At 35.4% G+C, this 12,955-nt stretch overlaps 1 protein-coding gene across 3 annotated transcripts in view; it reads right to left on the bottom strand.

Annotated features, from left to right (window-relative positions):
* MAGI2 (membrane associated guanylate kinase, WW and PDZ domain containing 2) overlaps positions 1-12,955 on the bottom strand; it is a 1,320,571-nt gene that overhangs the window by 552,050 nt on the left and 755,566 nt on the right. For all 3 annotated transcript variants that reach the window (XM_032401138.1, XM_032401137.1, XM_032401139.1), the window contains exon 3: positions 12,026-12,145. In XM_032401138.1, coding sequence (XP_032257029.1) covers positions 12,026-12,145 — 120 coding nt within the window. The remainder of the gene's footprint in view (positions 1-12,025; positions 12,146-12,955) is intronic.

Below are 12,955 nucleotides of genomic sequence, written 5' to 3'. Positions count from 1 at the left end.
GAATATAAGATACCAATTTTCAGAAGAAAGCAAGAATAAAGAAAGCAAATAATCAGTGAGCTTTGGGTAGAAACAAAACACTTGTATGATAAGTAAAAAGAAAATCTAAGTAATATTCCACTGTGTATATATATGTATGTATATATATATATATATATATATATATATATATATATATATATATCACATCTTCTTTATCCATTCATCAGTTGATGGACACTTGGGTTGTTTCCATTATTTGGCTATTGTAGGTAATGCTGCTATAAACACTGGGGTACATATATTACTCAGCCATAAAAAAATATGAAATCTTGCCATCTGCAACGACAGGGATGGAGCTAGAGAGTATTATTCTAAGCAAAATCGGTCAATCAGAGAAAGACAAATACCATATGATGTCACTCATATGTGGAATTTAAGAAACAAAACAAATGAACAAGGTGGGGGCGGGGAGAGAGAGAGGCAAACCAAGAAACAGACTCTTAACTGTAAAGAACAAACTGATGGCTATCAGAAGGGAGGTGGGTGAGGGGATGAGTTAAATAGGTGATAGTGATTAAGGAGGGCACTTTGATGAGCACTGGGTGTTGTATGGAAGTGTTGAATCACTGTATTGTACACCTGAAACTAATAGTACACTGTATGCTAACTAGCTGGAATTTAAATAAAAATGTAAAAAAATCTAAACTGTGACAGGAGTTAAATAATTGAAAAGAAAACAAACAAGAAGAGTACTAAAATGAAGGTTAGTGCAAAGGCAGGACTATGAATATGAAGGAAAAATGTGATAATACAATGGGGCAAGAAAGTTTACCAGTATAAAATATCTTTAACTTCTGATTAATATGTTTTGCTTCGAATATGAGTATATATAACACTCTGAATGTCAACTTTCCATGAAAACAAACCAAGGTAATGATATAGTACTTCCTTCCCAATTGGGGCTTTGAGAAAGTAGCCTATACCTATCACTCCTTAAGATCCTTGGGGGACAGGTGACTGTCTCAAAAAGTGAGAAAAGTAATATTAGCATACTATTATGCAAAGATTTTTTAAAAAAATGGATGAACTTGTACATTTGCATTTTATTAATACATTAATTTTAACAGTTTGGTAATGCACCAATAGTTTTATAGATCTATTTATATTTAGATCTATTTATAGATCTATTTTAAGTCTAGCATATTCATTAGTTGCTTTGCAAATATACAACATATAGGATTTCTGACTAAAAAAAAAAAAAAATATGACAAACATTACCAAGGCCAAAGAATACGTAGTTTCTAACTTCATTATAATTGGAAACTATCTAGTCATTTTTCTTAAGTATATTCATATACACTTAAAATGTTCTGGGCATATAAGAACATCATGTATTTGCATTTATAGAATGTGTTTATAAATTAATTATTGAGACAATTTAATCAAGTGTTAATTTGAATATAAATTTGAATACATATTATAATTTTTTTCTACTCAGAAAATAGCTAAAATATTTCAACTCATTTGCTTGGCATTTTCAGGGACTCTGGTATTCTGTTTAGGTGAATATTCGAGGCTTTCCCTTCAGAAGTTCAAACTTTTAAATTTTAATCACCTTTGAAGGAAATCTTTCTCAAATACTACTCTTCTGCATATGACTTAACGTTTTCTGGATAGCTCAAGGTCATTATTAGGAAAATCAATAGCTGTGCTGGGTTGCAATACTCTGCTGTCCTCTGGGAGACTGATGAGTGCTTCCCCTAGAACAAATGACCCTAGGTGACTCTGTTCTTTAATTTCTTCTATACACTTTTTGTACTTTTCCCCTGTCCTCAATCACTGTCAGGCTGTCAGTGTGTCAGCCTCCAGGAGTCTCCATCCCCACTTCTCTCTCCCTTACATAAATCATTGCATGCACCCTTTCCTAATTTGCTGCTACATTTTACTGTAAATGAGACTTATTAAATTGAGGGAGGATAGAGGAGAAGAGAGGAGAGTAGTTAATGTTACCAAACTTGCAAATACTATTTGAAAATGAGTGTTCCTGGACATCCTTGAAGGTAGAAATGATAGGAACCACCCTTTTTTGCGACAAGTTACACTTTAAGTGTAGTAATGCTTGCTTCATCTCTAGTGAAACCAGATAGCTGCATCAGTAGATTTTTTTCTCTGGAAGTTTAATGGAGAACTCAGAGAATGGGAGTAGAAATTGGAAGTATCTAATCCTCTTGGAAATAATCCAGAGGGACCTGACCTGGAGAAATCTTTCTGTTCTTGTGGGCTAGCCTTGAGGGAACAGGTCCCTTTGGGAAATAGCACCCTCCAATATCAGCTCACAGTGCCAAAGGGCAGGTTTTTCTAGTCAAATGCATGCCTGTTGAGGTAACTTCTTATGTATGGAATGAAAGTAGGGGGGTGAGGAGAAAAAACTCATTGGAAAATTTTAAATCAAGTCTTTTCCTTTGATTTACCCATCATCATAAGGTTCATCTCACTTTGAGCTTCCTGTATATTATTTAAAACTTTTTGTTTATTGACTCCATATGTTGTGTTCAGTATTTGGGTTATCACCAGTATTCCAATTTAAATCATGAATTTTTCATATTTATCATTTTGTCCATTAACTATGTGGTCAAAGAAATCGAACTTTCACACATTATAAGAAAATTTAAAGTCACCCTCATGTAAAATGAAAGAGAAAGGTGAGGTTGGAGTAGAAATCTTATTAGCAGTGTAGAATTAATAATGGAATAAAATTTTATTTCCATTTCCTTTCCATTAATTCTCTAAGAATAAAAGAATAATAAAGAAACTCATGCTCCCTTATAGTTTATTGAAAACCAGCCAGAAAATGTTAGTGAAATGCTATACATTCCAAGCACCATATGTCGTTAATTAAAATGCCTTTACATTTCTTTAGTGAGAGAACACACATACTAATTCCTTTGTTTTAAAATAACTTTCTGAACTTGCATATTTTCTAATACAACCTAGGATCTTTCTATCTCTCCAAAGGTTTGGCCTCATTACTTCTATTCTCCAACTGTTCACTGACTTTCTGTACTAAAGGTAGAGAAATCAAGAAAGTCTTTGAAATACTTATGGAAAAAAAATAAAGAGAACATGAACAAGACAGGGCAATTACCATGAGTCCGAGAAGTATTTAGGTAAGTACAATCAATAGAACTTGAGTGGAGAGGGGGTTTAATGGGAGATATAGTTTTGTTGACCAAATCTACTAGGTTTTGATTTTGAGTGATTTGACAAACCATGAATTACCATAGTGAAAAAACCAGACTATGAGGAATGGCCATAGCAATACAGTAAGAACTGTATTCTGGAGACAGTGTTATAGTTTGTAGGGTACTGACAGATAAACAGGTATAGGAACTCAGAACAGGGACTCTCAAGGTTAATCATGAGAATTAAGACAAGAATAAAATTATTACAATTATAATACAAGATTAATCTAGTACAAGATTCTGAGGTCAAATTGGTGCTGCAGCTCCCTACTATTGACCTAGAACATCTTGAATTAGGAAGTGGATGTATCCTAGGGTCTCAGGCGAGGCTGAATTTCCATGTGGGGATTAAGGGGTTTCCATTGCTGACTTTGAGGAAAGAAACTAGACATCCATTCATTTATTCAACTCATATTCACTGAGTGCTTCCTAGGTGCCAGAGACCACTCTAAACTTAAGAATTAACAATGATCCAAGTAAGTTATCTGATCTCTTAAAGTTTAAATTCATGTGGTTTGGATACTGACAATAACCAAATAGACAAATAGATACAAACTATAATCTCATTTATATAGTAACTACAATGAAGAAAAACAAATTAGAGGAAGGGGTTGGAGAATGTTGGCAGGTGCAATTTTGGATACGGTTGTCAGGGAAGTTTCCTGACGACTTTTAAATGAATATCTTAAAGTGAGAAAATAGAATATGTAGTTATTTGGAAGACAAGGAGCCCTGGAAAATAAAATGACAAATTCAAGATCCCAGATGGGTAGGAATGTGTTTGTTCTGTTCAAAGAACAGAAGGGAGGCCAGCATAGCTAATATAAATAGGTTTATAAGTCAAACTCTCTATTTTATTATAACTAATAATTAATACGAATCTGTGTTTTTACTGGTCCTTTAAAACTCACATTTGTAGGGTCTTTAGAATTAGCTTTCATGAAAACAGTCTCAAGCAGACAAGATACGTTGACCACTTATCCTAATTTTATCTGGTTGTTACAAACAAATACAGCCTATAACAGATCTAAGAGAGCTTTCATGTGGTGTGAATCCTACAACATGATTGGTTTATTTAAACACAGGGCAGCAGGGTATTTTTAGGACTGTTATTTCATAATTTTTAGTGAAAGCACTGTGCATATATGTATGCTTTGCAGGATGATCAATAGAGACCTCAAAATTTCAGATACAGTTTTTGTGCATGAATGAAATGTGTAGCTTATAAAAACAATTAATAAAATTATCTACATCTATTGTAACTTTTCTGGAGATTGGTAACCACGTTTTGAAATAAAATACTTACTTAGCAATAAAAATGAGGGGACTATTTTTTTTTTCTATTTTTGGTGATTTCTCTCTCCTGAGAGAAAGAACATTCATGGTCAATCATATTCTAGGCTCTTCTGTTCTTCAGAGCAGAAGTATAGAAGATATAAGGAAAGAATGTCTCAGGAAGTTTTACTTTTCAGATTTGAAATTCAGATATAAAACTGACTTTTGTAGAGAAGGATGTTAGGTTATAGTTTTCAAGTCATTAGTCTGTGAAACAAACTGAAGTCTCTGAAGAAGACTTTGGAAGGGGACATTTGGGCACCACTTAAAATAACTGGGTCAAGTAAAACATCTCCTTTCAAAAGGTCTGTATGTCTAATCTAACACTAATGGCAAGAGCCATTGGTCATCACTATGTTATTTCAGAGAAATATATGCTCTCATATAGAAGACCACAGTAATCAATTTGATCAAAACTCTTGTGTGCCTCCTATGAAATGAGTCAATTCAAAGTAAGACAACTCAAGAGAGGAGGAAGAGACGCACACAAACAGATAGAAGGGCACTGGCTAAAGCCACTTGCAGGACTGAGGGTTCTTGCAACAAAACTCTAGCAGCCTGAAGAACTATAAGCCAGTTTCTGGGATAACCTAAACTCCAGAGAGCCATAGCATCCACTCGGTCCTTTCTGCTTTGTACACAGATGGGGTGGCTGGATGAGAGCAGCTCTTGGCTCAGCAGAGAATGCATAGAATGCTCAGCTCACGCTCCACACCAGCATGGAGCCCAATGCAGGGCTTGAACTCACCACCCTGAGATCAAGACCTGAGCCAAGATCAAGAGTCAGACACTTAACTGACTGAGCCATGCAGGTGCCCTGTCCCTACTTTTTAATTGTCCTGGCTACCTCCTACTTAATCATCAAGATAAACTACATTGTTAAAACTTTCAAGAAGCCTTTATTAACTTTCTCTTTTCTCAGACTGGGTTCGGTGATTCCTGTGTTTGCTCATACAAGGTTTGGAGTATATCTTTGTCATTGTCTTCCAGCATTATATTGGCATCATGTTATGGATTATAGCTGCTCAACAGATTGTATGTTTATTGTGAACAGGAACTATTCTATGCACCTTTCCTACCTAGTTAAATTCTATGTGTGTAGTACATGTTTAATAAGCTGACTTGAACTTGACAGGTAAAAGATGTAAGCATCAATTGTGTTTGTTGTTTCTTGACATCAAATTCAATTTCTGTTCAAAAGGAAAAAAATAAAAAAAATAAAGTAAGACAACTCAGAGGGTTTGAAAATATTCATCCAATCAGGAAAGGCAAATAGGTTCTGCTTTTTGAAGCAGTGGAAAGAAATACAAGTCAAAGTTTTAAAGTCATGCATTTTTTTCTTCCCACTAAATGAAGGGCATTATATTTTTTTCAGGTGAAGTCTCAATTTGTTTCAGACAAAAATTTATAAGGGATGTATACAGGAGTTAAGAAAACATTGTAATTAAAGACATGAGCTTGAGGGAAATTAATTAAACTCTGATTATCACAGTTTTGGAAACCTAGGCTTTACCTATTATTATTATTATCATTATGGGTTGTGAGAGAGCTGAAGAAGTGAGTCCTATGCCCTTGAATATTGGATTTATTTTAATGACATGCTCCAAAAAGGCTGCTCCTCTTCCTTTTAACTACAACTAAACAAAAATTTATACAGCTAATAGTAAACTGGTTAATGTTGTACTTTAGGTAATAACAAGCAAGTCATTTCATGTTCCTTGACTTTAGTCTTTAAGTTATAATTTATATGATAGTATTAAATTAGTTAATTAATTCCTTGGTTTGTTGCTTCTAGTCTCATTTGGGAGAAAAAAATACTTAGAAAGAGGCATTTGCATTACATATTTTGGAAAAAGCTGGGTTTATAAAAGGTCCCAAACCAAAAGGATATTTTGTCACATTTTAATGCACAATAATACATCTAATTTTAGTGCCTTACACAAGAGCAAAGCAGCATGCAAAATCATACACTCTCTGTCAATAGCTCTGAATACAGATTAAATCACTTACAGAAAAAAAGAAAAAAAATTGGCATTATAAGATCCCAAAGGGGTGTAAAACTTCACTAATGTGTTTTCCTCTACTGGTCAAATAAAGATTTAAGGAGCTTTATGTGTAAATGTTTAGTGTTCCTAAAATGAACACCCAAATGTATGGCTTAGAATCTTCCACAGTAGGAATATTGCCGAAAGAAAGAAAAAGGAGCAGGTATCAAAATAAAAACATGTTATAATCTGGATATATAATAACAACTGGACCCCTTTAACTGCAAGCTCCAAGAATCTACTGTTGTTATAAAGGTTATTATTTATATGGTAAAAATTTTCTCTTGTAATAGAGTGTAAGGGAAAAGGAAAAACAATGACATTTTATCTCATTTTGGTCTCCTGGAATGACAATAATCTTAGCATCAATTTAAGCACTGATCTGCCCTTCAGGAAATATTATTTACATTTCAGTGGGTAGAAACTTGGATTGATAGAAGAACGTTTTTTCTCAACACTATTTATAGTGCCAGTAATGATTTTTCTTTGGCTTCAGTATCCCTTTGTCACCCAATGCTATCTTGATTGAAAATAGAAATTCACATTTCAATAATAAATGTATCAAGGCTATGATTTTTTAAAAAGTTGATGCTGATTTTAGTAAAATGAAATGGATTTATGTAAAATTTGTTGTATCTCTTCTCTCATCATGATCTGCTTGTTAGTTTCATAGAAAATTATTTGTACTTAATGATTTTTTTAAAGATTTTTTATTTGCTCATTTGAGAGAGAGAGAGAGAGAACGTGCCAGCAAGAGCATGAGCAGGGGGGAGGGGCAGAGGGAGAGGAAGAAACAGACTCTCCCCTGAGCAGGGAGCCCGATGCAGGGCTTGATCCCAGGACCCCGGGATCATGACCTGAGCCAACGGCAGATGCTTAACTGACTGAGCCACCCTGGTGCCCCTGTACTTAATAATTTTTTTTACAGGATTTTATGTGCTACACCAGGAAGGACCATACTTTTACGTATAGAAGAGAACATATTGAATTTCATAGTCCCTGTAATAAAATTGTTTAAGAAGGTAGGTGTGCTGTTTGCAGTAGGCTCAAGCCATATATGTTAGGTCCATGATTAGGAGAAATCATAGAATTGAGGTGAAGGTGAGTGCCATATTGGTACTATATTCTGTAAGGTGCCCAAATAATTTGCTGGTCTTGATTTAGTCTTCTTAAAAATTGGGGCAATATTACAATAAGCTTATGTCTATCTAAAGGAAACACTGAAGTTTGGGATCAGTGGCTTCTTCAATAGATAGAAAAATAGCTTTGTTTCCATTTAAAAGCAAAACAGCAAAATACTGTAGTGGATGATATGACAGAAGTGCTGCTCTGGAACATGACTGTGGATGATCTCAGTAGATGAGTTAATGAAATGAGATTCCAGGCACAGCTCAGGAGACATGGGGTTAGTTAATAATGACATTCAGAACAAAGGTTGAGGCAAATAACTGGTGCGAGTGGTCAGTGAAACCATGAATGCAACATTCCAGACAAATGGAAGAGGTAGGTCAGGCAGGATTCACGGATTTAGAGCCATGGGTAATTCAGCACGTTGGACAGTTCCCAAAGACAAGGCTTCCTTCCAGGCACTTAGAGTACTTATCCTTTAGATTACCAGATCAACTCACTTATTTAGACCTCTTGGTGTCTCATTCATAGCTGCATGTGATCTTAATCCTAAAGGAATTATCTGCATTTAACAGAGCTCTGTGGTCTGTGTTTCATATGAAGCCTATACCTTCAGTCCTGACATAAAGGTTCATACCGTCTGTTACTTGATTTTATGTCAGGCTCACTGCTGGGCTTTGTTCTATTAACTTAATTTTAAACTTGACTCAATATGAAAAGGTAAGGATGGGATCATCCAAGTCATGAAAAAGAGGCTGTTTACCAAGATCCATCAGAACCAAGTCCGTTGGGCCATATGCATGCAAGGGCACTCAGCAGCTGTTGTATAGCAGACTGAAATGAGGTGTTAGACTGAGCAAGGAGTTGGTGCTGCAGAGAAAAGACTTTAAGAATCTGCTAAAACTCTGCCTAGGATCACGTGGCATAACTGTAGACAGTAACTCAAGCACACTAAGGCCTTCCTTGCAGCCTCAGGTAAGTAAGAGAATTGCTCTTTTGGAGCAAGTAATTTGAGCCAATTTCTAAGAGGTAGATCTGCAATTCAGGACAGTCCATTTTGTTTCTAGTCAAAGGACAAACTGCATTTTATTTACATCTATTCACCAAGACTAAACTTAGAATTATTGACAGTGAGACTAAAATGCATACATATGAGAAATACTTAAAAGAATATATTCTTCCTCTTAACTACTTTTCAGGTAGGTGTCTCCTGTTCTGAAACTGATTGGTGGGGTGAATACTGTAAGACTGGTTTTCTCAATGATGGGCATCTTAACTAGATATTTTACAGAGGACTTCCTTGATCTTTGTTAATAAAAAAAAAAAAATGAATGGGTTCCCAGTTCCTGACAAGAAATGCACAAGTTAGGTTGCTAAGTATTTATGAGAAAGAAGAAGCCGGGGCTGTCTCCCTACCTCCAATTGCATCAGTAGTCTTGATGTTCTGGTGTGTGGGTTGGAATCAGTCTTAAGGGCCCAACATAGTTAACTGGTCTATAACCTTAACACTGAGAGTAACTCAATTTCTTATTTTCTTTAGTGGACTTGCAGATATCAAAAATGAATTTTTTAGTCTGGCTGAGGGCTGTAGAGTACTGAGAAGGCATGCGAATGTTCTAGCAAGGAGGAAGGGACAGAGAAATGGCCCAAACACTGCAGAAGGAGGAATATATAACATAGAAAAACTAGGACTTTACTGAAGAAATCTTATGAGAGATTGATATCATGAAAGTTTGACAAATATAAAAGCTCTCAGGTCTTCTTTGTCTAGGTGAGTAGCACATGATTGTTATTCTATATATTCTGAAAGTCTCAACTGCAGAAAAGGCATTCCTCAGGTTCCCTGACAAGTAACACACTAAGTGGTAACCCTGAGCCTAGAGCTTATGATCAATCTGAAGGAATAATAGTGATTTTCATTAGAATGTCAATTCTACTGGTTCCTCAGCTGTAATTGTAGAAAAATCCAAAGATCCCAAGATTTGAGAATGCTCCCTAGATGTCTGCCTAGATGGTTATGTGACCTGAAAAAGGAGTATCTTATTCATCCAAGTACACCATGTGTATTTGCAAACAATGGTATTGATTCCCCAAAGTCATATATATAAATCAGCCTTATTAGTCAATGATCAGTTCTATGGACATGGAGGCAATTAACAAGCTGGCATCAAACTTTAGGAAACTAAACTCCCAATACTGAAAAGATGTCTAAAGAAGATTCAGGACAACCCACTCTGGCTCACAAAACTTGGCTACATTTATACAGTTTCGAGATAGTTCCCTCAAAATTTAACTGGAACCTAAAATTTAAGTAAGACTTTATTTTTAAAATATTGCTATTAAATTTCATGGCATCTAGTTTATCATGAGAACAGTGGAGATTTAACATGAACACTTGGTTTAATTTTTTCACCTTCTATACAGTTAACACAGTCTCTATTTTTACAAACAAAAAGAAAAAGTCATATTGTTAATCATACTACTCTTGGAATGCTCCTTATGTTAAGCCACTGGTTCTTTGTGACATAAATATAATATTTAATAAGGTAATTAAATACAATGCATTATTATTGGCAGACATGCAAACGAATGAATGCCACTAAATAATGTCACAAAGCCTGCTGGAAAATATACTACAAAATTTATTGTTCATTTACTCTGACTTCTTTGGTATGAGTATTTTCTATGATTTATATAGTTATTTTTCATATAGCGTAAGCCAGGTTATATGACCAACACAGCTTTTGTATTTAAAATATTTTCTCTCTTTTTTTTAGATTTATTTGTTTATTTTAGAGAGAGAGAGAGAGCATGAGCAGAGGGAGCAGAGGGGGAGAAAGAGGGAGAGAGAGAATCTCAAGCAGACTCCCCACTGAGCATGGAGCCCCACATAGGGCTCGATCTCATGACCCTGCGATCGTGACCTGAGCTAAGATCAAGAGTCGGACATTAACAAACTGAGCCACTCAGGTGCTCCTGTATTTAAAATATTTTCAATCAACTTCCACTATTATTCATTTTTGACAATATGAACAAGAAACAATACTCATGTGTAAAGCCATTTTCTTTTCCTGGGTATTTTTGCTAATTTCTTGTAAATGTGGCAATAAGCAAGTAAATGTCTTAGCCATAAAATAGGCATATGTCTCAGCCTAAATTACCTTAGGAGTGTGAAAAGTAAAAGAAGAGATTTAATACTTCTAACAACTTTAAAATATTAAGTTCTTAAATAACTATAGTCCACCGGGCATCCACAAGTAAATGAAGGGGGAAGTGGACGGCCAACTGATACCAAACCCAACTTATTTGCTGATGGTAGACCTCAGGTATTTTATGCACTAAGCAGCAATGTATATATTATTAGTTTTGTTTTTAGTATCACTCATTATTAATTATAGTACAGTAAAACTAGATTCATCTTTCAAGTTAATAACAAATATATAAATATAGTTCAGACATACAATAACTGTGAAATAGGAATAAAAATAGTGTTCTCTACCGTTTTTTTAGTCATATCATTTTAAAGTTTCTTTATGCATACACAGATACATAATTTCATTAGACATAAACTATATGCATGTAGATGTCACTTAAAGGTAGAAATGTGATCATATCAACATGTTATTTATATTTTTCAATGCTACCATTCCCCATTTACAGCTAATTCTACTGAGGTTTACAGACACTAACTGGGTTATTTAGTATTTACAGTGGTTAAGTAATAAAGCCAGATTTGGAACTGAGACAGATTCTGGCTCATGTTACAGTACTCTTTCCACTGAAACACACTTCCCGCATTCAAGCTTTCAGTGTCATTTACTGTTCATTTTTGATTCGGGCACACAAGGAGACTTGCTATTAGACCAGAGCTTTGGAGAGCATGCAGAGATCATATTTTCCTACTTCATCATTTTGCATGGGAGGCAAGTGAAGGCCAGTGAAGTGAAGAAACTGAAGAAAACTACACAGAGATAATGACAGAACTGGAACTCAAGCCCTGAGATGCTCCAGAGATGAAGATAATTTATTTGGAAGATCACACACAGTTTAGCCTCAGGATGCCATCCCAAGCCTACTTCAGGGGATATACATATCTCTTGGCATCTGAAGAGTAGAGTTAATCCAGATGTAGCTTAACTTTTTTTTTTTTAAGCAAATATGTTTCTGAAATGACCTCATTAAAGCTCTCAACCCAGAGTGGCATATTGGTAATCTGGTGTCCTAATGCATCTCAATCAAAGGAGAAAAATGTGATGCAACAACGAATACATTTAGCAGTAGAGCTGTGCTTACCTTCATAAGTCCCACTTTCTAGGAGAGCACCACTTTTCTCCAATTCCATAAAATCTTCAACGGTGATGAAAATATAGTCCACTCCAGGGACCTCACCCTCCTTATGTGGCCTTGTGGTGCCTGAATAAGGAAAATTTAAAAACAAAAGAAAGACTCTAAGTGATTTGTTGTTGAACTTTAGAAATACCACCATACTTCTGAATATTCAATAACACTTGTTTGTACATCCTGCGAGTTGGCAGTTTGCATTTGTCCTTCTGTTTGTTTGGAAACAGAAAATAACAGGGGGTAAAGATTAAAGTAAGTATACAAAGCATTTTTCTTCATCAAGCTTATAAAGAATTCATTGCCATGGAATGTGGTTGCATAGATTTTTTCCAGTGAAAAATGCAGACCGTTGTGCCTTTTTTGAAGAGGCGTTTTGAATACTGGGCCAGGAGTCTGCTAGCTCAGGAATTTACATATCTCACTTCTATGAATGAACCTTTATTGTTCTGTAGATTGCCTTGCTATGACATAAAATACAATGGAAAATAGAAATGTTAGCAGCATGTCGATTTATCTTTATATTTTCATAATCTGCTCCTTTGTGAGGGTACTTTTGGTTTTCATTTGTTAATTTGCACGAAAAAATAACTTATATTTGATTTAAAGGAACACAAAATCTTTATTATTACTTAAAATTAATTAAATAGTTGGAATTGGTGATAATTGAGGTAGTATTATAATGCTAGTAATAGTTTCCTTCCTTCCTTCCGGCTTGCCTGTCTGCCTGCTTTCCTTCTTTCCTCCCTCCCTCTCTCCCTCCCTCCCTCTCTCCCTTCCTCCCTCTCTCCCTCCCTCCCTCTCTCCCTCCCTCCCTTCCTTCCTCCCTTCCTTCCACCCTTCCTTCCTTCCTTCCTTCCTTCCTTCCTTCCTTCCTTCCTTCCT

The sequence above is a fragment of the Phoca vitulina genome, unplaced genomic scaffold (genome assembly GCF_004348235.1).
Source record: "Phoca vitulina isolate PV1807 unplaced genomic scaffold, GSC_HSeal_1.0 scaffold4, whole genome shotgun sequence".
NCBI lineage: Eukaryota > Metazoa > Chordata > Mammalia > Carnivora > Phocidae > Phoca > Phoca vitulina.
Note: the sequence above shows the minus strand (reverse complement) of the source record. Positions and strands in the feature narration are given on the sequence as shown.